Here is a 14,737-nt window from a genome sequence, read left to right as displayed (position 1 = left end):
GTATGGAGTGCATTCAAGCTAGTGCTTTTGACTAATTTAATACATTACTGTCTGCGTGTTTAGTGGTATTTTCTTGACGTTCTCCTGGCATCCTAAGGTGTTTATTAACAACATGGTGACTGTATGACTTGTGATACCTACAGGACTGTGGTCAGCAAGTGTGCTGTGGACAGTGCAATGAGCCTAAGGGATTGATCACCCACAGATGTATCGAGCGTTGCGGGTGTGTGTGTAAGCATGATCACAGTGCTGCTGGATTGGGGCTGGCTGGTGCCTCACTGCCCTGGAGCTCAGATAAAATGACCACCAGTCAGGCTGCAAAAGGCCATGACAACATAGTGACAGTCTGGTATTGCAAATCAGTAAGTCTGGATGAAGACCTTTCATGGTTATTTTATGTCGACCCTCTTAGGGACAACTTTAGACCCATGTCCATTACACCATTCCTGTCCTGACCAGAAAAAACTATGGTAAATCCTGAACGAGGCAGCTGTCTGTCTAAGCCAATATATCCCTGTACCTGGCCAGATTCTTTCTAAAGTTTGGTCACTCCTGGTCTGTTAACTGAAGAGTACTTTTCACCAAGTTAGTGTTTCAAACAAAAGGAAACACACCGGCGGTGTGGGGAGGGGAGATACAACCCTCTCTCTCCTGCTTTCACCATAACTTTCTAAAGCTGGCTTCCAGCTATCTCCTGAAATCACCCACTACAGCACAGCTTTGTTTACCCAGTACAGAATAGATCGCTGTATTTCTCTTCTCCCACAGATAACTCAGTTTTCTGAGTGGGCTAGAGTCACACAGTTACAAGTTATCTCACACATAAATCTTGGCTTGGAAAGCTTTCAATATCTGCCAGAAATGTGGGCAAGCTTGATTGTCCCAATCCCAGCTAAGACGCTCAAAAAGTCAGAGAGTCTTAAGCTGCTCACTCAGGCTGCTGTGGCCTAAGTTTATTTCCAAATCAGTAAGACAAATCATCTTTTTTCTATACTTTTTTCTAACATCAAGAGGGTTACTTAGGTGCACTCATTTCAGGATGGAGCTGTTTATTGACAGTCCCAAGGCTGGAGTTCATGAACTTTCCTTTTCATACATTGAACTGAATTTTAATGACCAAGTAGTTCTTGAAGCACTATCCTCAAAAATACCAGTGAGTATACACAGCACCTTGGGATGCAATGGACTGTGAGCTGCTCTGCAAGTTTGCTCCACTTCATAGTACGTTCTTACAGAGCAGTTTTACCAAGAGCCCATAAACTTCCCATTATTGGGGAGGTTGTGTCCTCAGAGACACAACATGTAGGATGATTAACTGTTCCTGTCTTCCAACAGTGGTGAAGGACCAACTCCCCAGTCTACTCCTTGGGCAATGGCAGGATAGCATGGAAACAGCCCAGCAAGCAGGAATCAGCATCCATGAGCCATCATTGTCCCTCTTATACCGTGTCACATTTGTAAACTTTATTTTCCAGTCACATAATCTAGAAAAAACCTCTTTCAAAAGCAGTTTGGATGTTAGCTCTACCAGACAGCTCTGGGAGAAGGGACTGCCAGTTTGCATCCGTTGAGACTTAAACCAGTCCCATGGCTGCTACCTTCCATCCACCCTCCAGTGTTCTATTTCTTGGTAAGTGCCAGGGTACAGCAGAGGAAATGAATGCACTGATAAGCTGGAGAGATGTCTTCTCGAGCGATTCTCAGCAAGTAAATGGCTGAGCAGAGAACAGAAATGAGCTTTCTTGTGCCCAGTTGTGCCCTTTAACTGCCATTTCTCTACTCTACTCCAATAAACATACAACCCAGCCACCAGGAAGGGTTTGTGGGCGGTCATTTACTTAAGGGATGCCAGAAAAGAGGAAGTCTAGGCTATAGCCTGATGAAAACTGTGACCTTTGTGCTTTCCCTGTCATTCAGACCACTGCCCTGGGGGTTATTCTGGGGGCAATTACAATTAGATGTCAGAACCTCCTTAACAATTACCAGCCGCTGTCTTTTGTGTGCTCCATGGAGCAGCTCCCAGACGGGAAGCACTGACCAGTCCCCGGCTGCAGTGCCCATGAGGGTAGCACATATTGCTTATCAGAGGTTCAGCTGGCTTTAGAGAACAGATCTTGCAGCAGCCAGCAGGTAAACAAGCACATCCTTGCTCTCGCTGGAAACAGGTTGCTTTTCAGCAAAGAACTGTTAAAATCCTGCCTCTCTCTGCAGGGCGAATCTGCTTTAAGATACAGCACAGAACAGCTTGCCTGTGTGTTTATCACACTGAGCCAAACACAAAGCAACACAAGCTGGAAGGAAGTTGTTTTATACTTACCAGCAGCATTGATATTTTCCTCACAGGAGTACCAGATCCCAGTGTGGAAATACCTGAAAAGGAAGCGGTCATCTCCCGTCTCCCAGCTGTAATGAACCACATTCTGGTTTGTCTCATTTGCCGTCTCATTCCCGCTGTAGTTGAGGCAGTTTGTCTTCTTCTCTTTCCCACAGCTTGGCTTGGGGACCCTCTGTGTGCCCTCACACCAGTGGGTCGTGATAAAAGCTGTTGTAGAGAAGAGGAGAGCCATCAGATTCAGACTCACTGCTAGCAGGGCTCTGCATCTTCGATTTGTCTTCATGGTAAATCCGCCCTCCCTCCCCCTCCTGCTGAGAGTAGAAGTCAAAGGGTTCTGTTTTATTTGGGAGGAGGGGGGTTCAAAGCCTCTCACGATTCAGAATCCAGTTTTCCAGGCATCAAAACTCTCAGCTTCTTCCAATCTGTTGTTGTAGCAGTGAAGGAAACGCTGCAGCCAGACTCCCATTCTTCTCTTCACTTGAAATCCTGCCTTTGTACGTTTAAAGGAGCAGCTGCAGGCGCGGGAGTGCGGCCGTCCTCTCGTAGTCGGTATGCTTCAGCGCGCTGACAGGATCAGAGAGGGTCTGTCTCACAAAGAGCACCAAGAGCAAGTGAACATCTGCTCGGGTACCACACATGATCCCAAGGGGCTCCGCAGCCTCCTCCACTGGGAGACACCTGCAGGCTGCGGGACTCACTGTCCTCTGCTCCCATAGGATGAGGCAGGAAAAACTCAGTGGGGGGCAGGCGGCAGGGACAGCTGCTGCCTGCTACCACCGTCCTCGGCAGACCTCGGGGACCACTGCATCGCACTGACGGCTGGGTTGGACTGGGGGAGGCGTCACATCTTAGTCCCAAAAAGAATCGCTATTTGGAGCTGCGAAATACATTTTTTATATACCAGAGGGTAGAGATTTGTCCATGAGGAGGAGGGATGGAGTGATACTTTAGCTTTTCTGCTTTGAGCTAGTGAGTAGTAAATCAGGGGGTTGATCCTGCTATCTGCATACCGGTGGAATTCTCTGTCTTCAGGGGCTTGCTCTGGAAGTCAGCAAAGCCCCAGGGGAATTTAGATTTGAAAGTATGTAATGAGTAAACCCTACATCTTTCACAATACCAAGTGGAGCCCCTTTCTCAGGCTTTCATTTCCAGACACAGCCCACGCAGATGTTCAGTTTGCAGTGGGTCTGTAGGACATTTTGTTGGTCCTGGTTTGTGCAGACGGAGAGAACTAATTAGAGCAAACCCTGGCCTTTACTCGCCAGATGGCAATGCTGTGAGAGCAGGGAGCACTGCATAATGCCCCATTTCCAAAGAGAAGTGTATTGTCCTGTCTTGTTGGTTGGCTGACTCGTAGAGTTTATGACCTCTTTCCACATTGCTCAGAGCTGTCTGGTGAATACTGAGTGTTGTGAGGAGACCAGGGCACCTGATGGTGGTGGTGGTACAATCTGGAAGACCTTGTATCCAAGCTCTGAGGTTGGCCACATTTGTCACACAACAGTTCTGTGTCCTCAGTAGATGAATGCAATTTTCTGTGGTGAAGAAGTTGCATATACCTCCTGGGCTTTGGACTGAGTGAGATTTCCTTCCAGCCTTGTTTGGACTCCCTGCAAGGGCCGTGGGGATGCTTGCGGCCTCTCAGAGCAGTCCAGCAGTGGGTTTCCAGCAAGCCCCGCAAATAACCATGCAGCCGCATGGGCTCGTACTAATAGATGGGACAACGCTCTCACCTCACACCCTGTACTCTGTCAAGTCAGCACATTGACTCAACATGCCAAGCTCATCCTATGCCTTACTGCCCACAGACATGAAATGTGGTGGTAGTTTCTCCAGCTCCTTGAATAAAGCCAGGACAAACCAGGTGGAGTTTCTCCTTAGCAAGACACCACACAAGACTTCAGGGACCTGTTCCTGCCTCCCTGATGTCACCCTCACAGGTAGCCATTGGACTCTGTATTATGCCTCTTGTTGGTGCCTGTCCTGCATGTCTGGTTCCAACTCTCTGAGAGATTTTCACTATTCATACAGAATCACGTGGCTTTAGCCATTTTGTTTTATAAATAAATTAGGAAGTTACTAGAAAATGCTGCTCTGTGAGAACAATTCTGATGGCAACTTTGCAAGGTTAGTGAAATAGCTTTGTACTGCAGATACTTCCCTACCTAAGTGGCCTTCATTTTGCCCACTCCTGCCTGTACATGATGACTACTACCTCCTCAGTGCCAGATTTTTCCAGTGGCCTGTGCTAGCGGAGTGTGCACAGTCTTCCTTGTCCTGTTGGAATTGCACCACACCTCTCTATGTTCCAGTCCTTTCAGCATTTCATCTTGCAGCCAAATAATCAGCATTATTTTGTTGGTTTTAATTGCATGCAAGAAATACAGATGATAGCTATTTAGAGGACCACAGGATTATTACTTCAATTATTTTTATGTTGCAGGACATTCCACTTAGAAATGCATTTGTACAATCCTGTGTTTCTCAGGCTTATCTGCCTGCTTAGAGGAATAAACAATGCAATTTAAACTTCACAAGAAAGCTAGCTCTCTTCTAGGATTATCTTTCAAGTGGCTGTCAGTATCTGAATCATCACAGTTTTCCAAGTGTGAATACAGGTCTTTACAGGTCTTTTCTCACAAATCTTCTCTATCCACTGCTCTGTGGCTTGTGTTTTCTGGTCCCAACTGCTGCACACTCTTGTTTCTCCCGGTGCCCATGTCCCTGAGGGATGGGCAATCTGAGAGTTTGGTTATCTGTGATAATTTTGTCCTAAATACTTTTGAGATTTTGGTTTTACTCCTAATCCTAATAGATATTTCTATTTCTGTTCCTCCTTATCTTCTCTATTCTTGTTTTTTTTGGGCTGACAGGGCTGTCAGGGCTTTGGACAGAACAGAGATGGTGGCAGTATATTAAAAAAAAAAGCAAAATAAAGCAGAAATTTGGTTTCTTTTGTGATAAAGAACTTCTAGAATCTTAAACATTTAAAACTATTCAGCGCAAAGTAAAGTATGCTCAAAGACAGGGAACTTTTTTTAACATGAATTGTTTTCTTTTTCCTAACAGATGTCAGTTTTTTTCTAATTATTGGACTCCTTTGGCTGTATATGTTGGGATTACTTGAAAAGAAGGAAACTAGTCTGTGCTATACTCATGCTGTAATGTTCCACTGATTTCTTTTTATGTAATCTCTGTTTATCAGATTTGTTGTGTATAAAAATGGAAAGATCATACATATGTTGCAGAAGGCAGTTCAGATCCCTGGATTAAGTTGTATTTATGTGGTATTACCTTTAATAGTAAAGCAGAAGGGTTTGAATGCTATAGAGAAGTAGTTTTCATATTGTGGCTACAAGAACCTTTAAAATCCTTTTTGCAGCAATAGCTTTTCTCTGATGTTGTGAGAAAAGCTACCTTCATGAGTTATAGCTAAATCCCTCTTCCTTTACTGTTTCTTATAGGATCAGTAATTACTCGAGTACAAAAAGAATTTGACCCAGAGGATTTAAAATAATAAGCATTTGGAACCTTTTCAATCAGGCTGTGTTTTTAACTAGTGGGAAACAGAAGCGAAATTCACTAAAATAAGAAGCCCTACTTATGGGTCCTCTGGTTATGATGGGGGGCATGGTGGGCTTAGTCTGGTTGTTTACTGGATACCAGCAGTGTCAGCTGCATGGGATTATATGCTGTTTTTAAATCAACATTTTAAAAATCCTACAGCTTTTCTTTAAGTTTGTCCTCCTGGGCTTCCTCATGTGTTTGTATTGTCTTTTTCAGCTGTCACTGGACTGGGCTTCCCAGTTCCTCCTTCCACCTTGGGCTGGACGCCTCCTGGTAGCTCATCTTTGCTTTTCCTCTGCACCGCAGAGCCACAGAATCCACTTGTTCAATTCATTCGTCTTGCAAATGGTACAAAAATCTCCTTTTCTAGTCAGAGTTTTCCTCTTTTGACAGAGAGATCTGCATAGCTCAACATTTTCTTGTCCTCTTACCATGGCAAATATGAATTGTAGGTGGGCCCCCAATATACTTCCCCTGTCCCCATTCTGTCCAGCAAAATGGCAACTTTTTCCTTACCTCAGCAAGTCAACAGGATTGACTTTTATATTTGGAGAAGAGGGTTAGGATGGAAATGCTCTACATGCTTCCCCCAGATCACTACCACATATGTTAGTCAACTATGTGTAGTTTGCCTTCTTTCCGTTCCATATCCAGGTGACCTTTTGCTGTTTTCACCTCATTTTTAATTTTTTTCTCAGAACTCTGACCCGAAGTAGTCTGTGTTCAGCAGCTTAGCACTCCGAGCCCACAGGCTGAGCTGTACAATCCTGTTCATCTAAGAGATGCTGCTGAGAGACATTACTGATTTTTTTACACAGATTAAGCCTTCAGCAAATGGACAGTCCCAGTAGGGTATATTTGAAGGTGGGCTGAATATTGATACCATATGAAATCTTCGTCTTCAGTTTAACTTTGGACTTGAAGTGTATCTTTCATGCACTTTGCTTGTGGGCATTGAGTCAAGCACAAGAAGATAGCTCAGGAAATTCTTCCTGTTCCTAAACTGACCAGGCAAAAAATGGTTTCTGACAGTACTGTAGCAAAGACCTTTAACAGTCTTGACAGAAAGGAAAGCAGTAAAACAAACTGTTGATTGCCCTGTATGTTTTTCCCATAATAATTTCCTTGGCCCAGCGTCACTGGTCAGTAGACAAGATGTTCTTAATTGCCATCTTCAGAGTAGTTGGTTTGGATACGGTAATCAGTTGTCAGTGTTGCTCATCCTTGCTTGGACACCAGGACTGAACCATTCAAAGACTGTAGGCACTCCTTCTCCTGATAACAAGTGGGGTCTCTGCAGCTCTCTGATTTGGAGTCTGTCCCAAACAGAGCTAGATTAATCATTCAGCACCGCTCTTTGTGTAAAAACTGTGTAGTCCATATATTTGTAATAGGACTGGGATGCTAACAAGTTTGTACTTATCTGGCGTCTGCATTTAATTCTTCCAGCAGCTGGTGGAGAGGAAGGGAGATGAAAAAAAATGACAGGCTGTCGCGAATGAGTGGTTTAGAGGCTGCTTAAAGAATCACCATCAAAGGTATTAGCAGAAAGTGATTTTAATAGAGATTTATAAAGGTGCGACCTAACAGAATTCGATGGCAAAGTTCACTCTATTACTTATTACACGGATGAAACATATAAAGGGAAATATCTCAGGGACTATATGTGTTTAGCAGCAGTCTAGCGTTCATTCACAGTTTAGCAACACTTAATTATCAACTAATCATTAACAACTTTAGTAGCACTTAATCATTAACTAATTCAATCTTTACAAAGTAAGTTAGTAAGTCTACTACAATCACAACTTAATTACAGATTATGCTTAATATCAGTTCACACACACAGAGAAATATATATATATCTATCTCTCTATAAAAACATACAGAAGGTACCTGTTAAAAATTCCCCTCAATTTCAGTGAAGAAATATTCACATCAAATGTCTAGGCATTCCGTCTCAATAGGCGAAAGGGTTGGGCTTCGAAGGGGACTCAGCCCAGGACCCGATGGTCCTCCGAATATCACAGACCCGACAGGTCATGAGCTCTGAGAGGCATCCCACTCAGAGGGAGATGCTGAGCGCAGCCTGCTGCGGTCCAGGAGAGCTCAAAGGGCCTCACTTAGGACCACCGTTTATAGGTTCGCAAGATGGTTGGCTTTAGTCATCCGTGAATTTCCATCCTGGCCACAGTCCCAGGTGGTAATTACTAAAAAATTCTCAAGGTTTCAGTGTTGTCCTACTGGACACCTGGGCCAGGCAGTAGGAGTATGTTCCCAGCTTCAGCTATGCAGAGTTTCTGATACGGTCAAGGAGTGCTCAACCGCCAGACTCAATACACCAAGGCCGAGGTTTCATGGAAATTTCTGAGATCAACAAGAAGCCCAGATTAACAAGTGGCCCAGGGAAAAAAAGGGGGGGTGTGAATGCACCACCACACAGGCCTGACTCATGTTGTAAATCATGTCTAGGAGAGTTGACTGGCTAAGTTGCCTGAAAAGGCAGTCCAAAAGGTCATGGCTGAGCATAAGATATTCCCGGGACCATTCCCAATAGGTCATTCACATGTGCCAACCTATTCTGGGAGTGAATAAAATGTAATGGCATCCTACTTTTGACCCTGAATTAGAAATTTTTTTGCCTTGGAGTTACAAGAATTATTTCCTCACAATCAAGATGCATACTGTTGGATTGGATTAAGATGAAAGTTTAATTAATATTCATAATTTTTGTTAAAGCTAAATTTGCTCAGATATGTTTAGATTATTACAAGAAGTTACAGGCTCACTTAAGAAGACCTCTAGAAGCAGAATTCATGTTCTTTATTGCTACAGTTAAAGAAGGATTCTTGCACGTCAAAGCCTTACTGGCAGCTTGTGAGCCTTTCAATATTCATAGACTCCTTGGCTTGGCAAAATAGTAGCCCCAAACCCAAGGTAGCCACAATAAACATAGCAATGCTGAGAAACATCAAAGGGCCCATTACACAAACATGCTCTTCTATAACCCAGAGATCTGATTTCCACATTCATATAAAGTTACCTATGTTTATATCCCACTGTGCCTTTGGAGGTGCCTAATCCACTAACTACACATGAATTCATTTATATCACTTCCATTTTTTGAAACATTGCTAGAATTACACTGATACTACAATAGTTGATCAAAATCTTTTGAAATCATATAGATCTCAGAAACATTGGATCCTAGCCCTTGTGGCAAAGCAATCAAATTTGAGACAGATTTAATGAAAATTTGACTTCTTCCTCAGAATAGACTCAAACTCTGAAACAGCATTTTAAGTCCTCTCAGGTATCACCTTGCCCTTCTTTTTTTTGGTTTTTTTTTTTGTTTTTAAGACATTTTTCCCTTCTATTATCCATCTATTTTTAGGGACAGAAGCTAGAATCTTTAAATGACAGTTTTCAGTTTCTGCCTGGCAAAGGAGTAAACTATGTACATTTGGTGTCATTTATGTGAAGAATTTATGTGAAGAATAATGTCGCTAATTCGTATGTCCATGTATTTTATTCCCATAATTAGGATTCATCCATATGCCCAGGCATTGTAAGTGGTATGATTTGGCAAAGAGATTTTAGTTCAAAAAGGGGTGGCCAGGCAGATTTGTTTGAGCAAGGTCTGTATCCTGGGGTTCATGTTTCTGTATATTCTCTGCAGAAATTGTACCCTGTACAAAATGCATTTAGGAAAGTGGACTTTACCAGAGCAGAGCAGAAGAGGCTACTTATGTACAGGGATGGCTTTTTGACAGTGCCAGTATGACTTGCAGAGAATGAGCATACATTCTGACACTGAAGGTGTATTTCAAGCCAATGGATCAAGAGCCCCTAAGCTGTGCTCATGGTCCCAAGTAGTGTTGCTGGCTCAGAGACAAGTAGAAGCAGGGTAGTGATCCTGAAGGTGAATGCAAAGTTTGGCAACCACAGGAAAGCAGGACAGTCAGTTTGGCTCTAGAAGCTGAAGCTGAATTTTACAAAATACTGCATTCAGTCTACATTGAGACAGAAGCTACAGAACACAGCAAATTTATACAGCAAGCAGATTTTAAACATTTTGGTGCCAAATCTCAATTTAAGCAGAAGTCTTTCCCCCTGGGAAGACAGTAGAAGGCAAAGTAACAAAAGTGAAAATCGATAGTAAAAGCAAAACAGAGAGGAAAAGATATCTCTTCACGGCAAAGCTTGATAATTGCATAACTGTTCCAAGTGGAAGAGAAAAGGTCAACAGGCGGATGACAGGCTGGTGCACAGAAAGCTTGTGCCTAGCAGGGGACAATATTTCACAGTGCATTGGAAGAAAAATGAATGATTATGCAGAAGTGACTAAGAAAATGCCAAACTGTATGGACAATAAGAGAATCTCTGAAGGCCTGGGTAAGACTATCCCATGGTGACACACAGTAATAGTGAGAGATATCCTATAAACTGCAGGACATTTGAGGTAGCACCAAACTCAGCAGAGCGATGGGAACAATGTCAAAATTAACAATGAAGTTGTACCAGATGGCAGAAGAGGGAGTCAAGGCCAGGACTTGGCAAAGAGAGGGAAAATGTTAGCCATCAGCCTGTCTGGATAGCAGCAGGAGGGATGAGATATATGAGCAACCTGAAGGATGAGCAGGACACTACTTAACAGAATGAAAGCACAGCAGTGAACAGATAGAGATTATACATCTAAAAAGCGGGTGGTAAGTTTGAAGACCACAATACGTTAAAAAATATAGAGCTGCAGCTGGTTTGTATCAAAGACCACTTTCACAGGACTATGTGAACTCTCTGGCCTCAGCAGGGGGGCAAAATGAAAGCGCAATTGTTCAAAGGAAAAATGCAATAAATCTTCTGGGAACTTAAATGGGAATGAAGTTGCAGGAGGGAAAAAGTTCAGCAGTAGCATGAGGACTGCCTACTCAGCTTGGGAACCTGGGGTTGTATTTCCGGGTGCACAGCTGATCATGAATATTTACTCTTTCCAACCCCTTCCTTGACTGAGTTTTGAATGGGGAAAAGTCCTTTCTATTCTCAGTTTCCTGCAAGGTCTTAGGTAGGGAACAGTTCACCTCTCCACTTGGCCTCTAAGGTTGAGTGCATCTTTGAAGAGATCCCCATTTTCTCCACCGTATGCTCTACTGGTAGTCTCCAAACCATTCAGGTTTCACAGAAGTCTGTGAAACAGCATATGTATTCTGCATATGTTAATACAACATCCATAACACAAAATGGACTGCATAATTTGATACAGATATAGAGCACTCAGTTAAAATATTTCTGTCAAATGTGAATTGTAGAATATTTGTGGTTGGAAGGGCTGTCTGGAGGTCTTTTGATCCAACCCTCCATTCCAAGCTAACTTCAGACTTAGAAGACCCTACTGGGGGTCTTCACAGGTTCAGTATTATGCCCAGCATAATGCAAGAGTGCTTTTGTCCAGATTTAAGGAGATATTTTTTCACCATGAGGAAAGTCAAGGTCAACAGGTTGCTGAGAGAGGCTGTGCAGTTTCCAGTTTTGCACGTTTCCAAGCCCAGACTGGATAAAGCCCTGAGCAGCCTGGTCTGACACAAGAGCTAACCCTGCTCTGAGCAGGATATTGGACTAGAGATGTCCTGAGGTCTCTTCCAGGCTGCATTATCCTGGGATCATATGAGGAGCTATGCACCACAGCTAGTATGCAAATCTCCCACCCACACGCAGGAACTCCAGGCTGAAATTGGAGTAATTTATCCATTTTGTTCTTAATGAGCAAACATTCCAAGCACATTCGCTTGTGAAAGGTAATCCTATGCTTTCCGGCATAAAGATTCAGCATGGGAACCTTCACAAACTCCTTCACAGTAAGCAACATTGTTACAAATTTAATTTGTTTTTCTGCCATTGCTCTAACTTCACTGAGAGCTCCTTTGATACATGATCATCTGTTGGCCCTGTAGACTCCCTGGCAAGCATACCATTTCTAGGATCTATTATTAGTTCAGATGTTTGTAGGAAGTTGTATCTCAAATTCTTTTTGTCCTGATTTATTGTGTGTTTACATTTAATCAGACAGAAATTGTGATCCCTCCTTTTTTTCTCATTTGGACATGACTTCAGGTTTTTGAAGGATGCCTTATTGCTTTTACTATCATCCCTCACCTTGCTAATTCACCATGCCAACATTTCTCTGCTCTTCATAAAGTCTTTTTTGACAGGTGGAATGCATTTACTTTAAGCCTCTGCTGTGTCTTTAAATAGACCTCATGCTCTTGATTCAGATGTCTGTTAAAAAAATAAAGGATAATGTAAAAATAAAAAAAAAATTCAATTGCTGTTAATGTTCCAAGGGAAAATGAAGATTCAGGTCCTTCAGCTTGCTTGTAGAGGAGGTTGAGAAACCCCCTGGGGTCAGCGGCTGGAGGGCCTGTGTCCAAGGCCAGCTCTGATGTGGTGCACCCATGTCACCTGGGATCAGATGCCGTGCGAGATGACTGTGAAAATCCTTGCCAGGACCCCCCCTCTGTCGGGAACTGCCTTTGAGTTCAAGCCCTGGCTCTTGGACATTGCCAGAGCCACGCTGTAGCTTTGTCTGTGCCTGGCCATGTTTGATGCTGCAGTCCTGACCCAGCAGCCTCATCACTGCAGACTTGTCCAGTGATTGGGCCTGACCCTGGTCACTGCCCCCAGACCTTCTTGTGTGGGGACTGGGGGAGCTGTGCCTTGTTGGGAGATGGCAGCCCTTCCCACCTTGCTGCCCGCAGCCGGCTCACCTCACCTTGCAGAGCTGTCGCTCTCCTCCTGGGTCCGTGGTGAGGAATGACAGACCATGGTGTGGGCAAAGTTAGCCGTTAACATCATTAAACACAGCCGCATCAGGAAAGCTCAGGCTGGCAGTTTCCTCATTTCTCCATTTTGTTCCAGTGCTGAAGATCTGTAAAGCAAGTGCAAGCTCCTGTCACGCCTCGCTCTGGGACTGAAGGCTGTAGGGGTGAACAGGATGTCTTCGGGGTAGGATCACTGCCTGCTGGCCTGCATCGTGAGAGCATGTCCTTGGCTGTTAACAAAGGTCTCAGTTTGACCCCGAGCGAATCACAGACATTAAACTCAGAAGTAGCCATTTCTGTAGTAACAGCTAAATTATAGCCCATAGGCTGAACGAAACCAAATTAGGGCTCTGTGTGCAGTATTTATTTGGGCAATTTCACTTAACCTTGCCATCTTTTAATTCCTTTTATACCTTGATTTAGTCACTTTGAAATTTTTTATAGTTCTGTTTATTGAGAAGACCACAAGAGACCTGAACTGAGTAATTTTCTGTTTCTGCAGTTTTGTACTTTAATGGCAAGAGAATCGTCTGTACATAAACTCTTTAAACAATAAACATCTTTATCTGCAGTGGTTTAGATGTTTATTATCTTTGTAGCACTTCATTTGCAGGACATAGTACCACCTTCACAAGAAATTGAATCGATTTGTAGTCAAAGTAGTGATTTTGGTTACTTTTTGATTTTGTAAGAAAAAAAGGTAACTTTTAAAGAGACAAAACATACCACAATAATGCAAAAAATACTTAAAATGGTAATTTATCAAGTTAAAGATCTCAGTTTGATTGGACAGTGAAATGCTGGACTGTATAACCCTTAAAAATTGCAAACAGTATTATACTTCTAAGGAAATACACTTCACAGGAAAAATTAGGCTATATTCCAGCCAGTTAGTGTCATGGAACAGATAATTGAATTCCTTGCTTTCTTGTCAACCCAGTAATATCATGTAACTCTCTTTAAATGTTCATGTAATCAGCAGTCTTTATGCTGGTCTGCATTTAATAGACTGAACTGTTTTTTCTTTGAAAACCAGTCTTATCAGCATTTCTTCTGCTCTTCTGTTCTTACAAAGTCTTCAGGAAAAAGTTGGTTTTTTTGGAATCGCATCCTACAGGTCACATGCAGCATAGAAACAAAACTCACCAAAAAAGTGATGCAGGTTTGTGCTTTATTTTCATCCAATGTTTTTTGAGGAAAGTAAAAAAGAAGTATATTTTCGAAAGAAATGGAGCCACTTATTACCACATCAACAGATAGAAACAGAGCAAAGTTCATCAGTACACACTGCTCTTCGCTTGCGGTTACTTGTCTGGTCCTTCTTTGAAATGTAATATCATGGTCGTGAGAGCAAAATCAGTTATCAAAGGCAGCCGTTGCCATGACTGCTAAGGCACAATTAACTCTTGCAATGCTCAGAAATGAACTAAAGGGAGTGACTGATGGCAGCTACCTACGCCAATGCCACCGTGCTACTATATACATGGATGGCAAAGGAGTTGCTCTTGATCTATTACATGATTTTCAGGCTTAACAAAATGCAGCACATACTTCAAAGTGAGATGCTTTCCAGGACTTGCAATCAGCATCTCAAATTTGGCTTCAAGTCTCTACAGACACAAACTGGAATATGCTGATGCAAATTGAATACAGTCTTGCTAAGATGGCAGCAGCACTTAAACAATTCCCTTCCATCTCCCCATTGCAAAAACTTTTTTCAGGTGTTTCTTTTGTTTAAGATTGTCTGCGCAGTTTTGTACAACTGTTTAACTGCTTTATTGGCAATAAGGAAGGGCATAAAATCTGTTATTGCAAGTGAGAAAGAAACATATGCTCCATGCTTAATATGCACCTGGAAAATATGCATTAAAATAATTTTTAAAAGCCCTTCACATTCAAGGGACTTTTTTTTCCCTACTTTTCTCTGTATCCCTAAACAATTGCTGGTACTACCATAATGCAACCATGGCAGGGGGAAGAGATAGGAGAAACTACTAAGGCTTTTCAGACCTATACCCATGGA

General features: G+C 42.8%; 1 protein-coding gene across 1 annotated transcript; it reads right to left on the bottom strand.

Moving 5' to 3' along the window:
- Window positions 1-2,317: 2,317 nt before the first annotated feature.
- On the bottom strand, window positions 2,318-2,618 carry LOC104079458 (germ cell-specific gene 1-like protein; the record flags this gene model as incomplete). The annotated part of the gene is made up of 1 exon (XM_009581502.1): window positions 2,318-2,618. A coding segment is annotated over exon 1 (301 nt), but the record flags the coding sequence as incomplete, so codon positions are not given.
- Window positions 2,619-14,737: the final 12,119 nt, after the last annotated feature.

The sequence above is a fragment of the Fulmarus glacialis genome, unplaced genomic scaffold, assembly GCF_000690835.1.
Source record: "Fulmarus glacialis isolate BGI_N327 unplaced genomic scaffold, ASM69083v1 scaffold9787, whole genome shotgun sequence".
Taxonomy (NCBI): domain Eukaryota; kingdom Metazoa; phylum Chordata; class Aves; order Procellariiformes; family Procellariidae; genus Fulmarus; species Fulmarus glacialis.
This window is presented reverse-complemented; position numbering and strand designations above follow the sequence as displayed.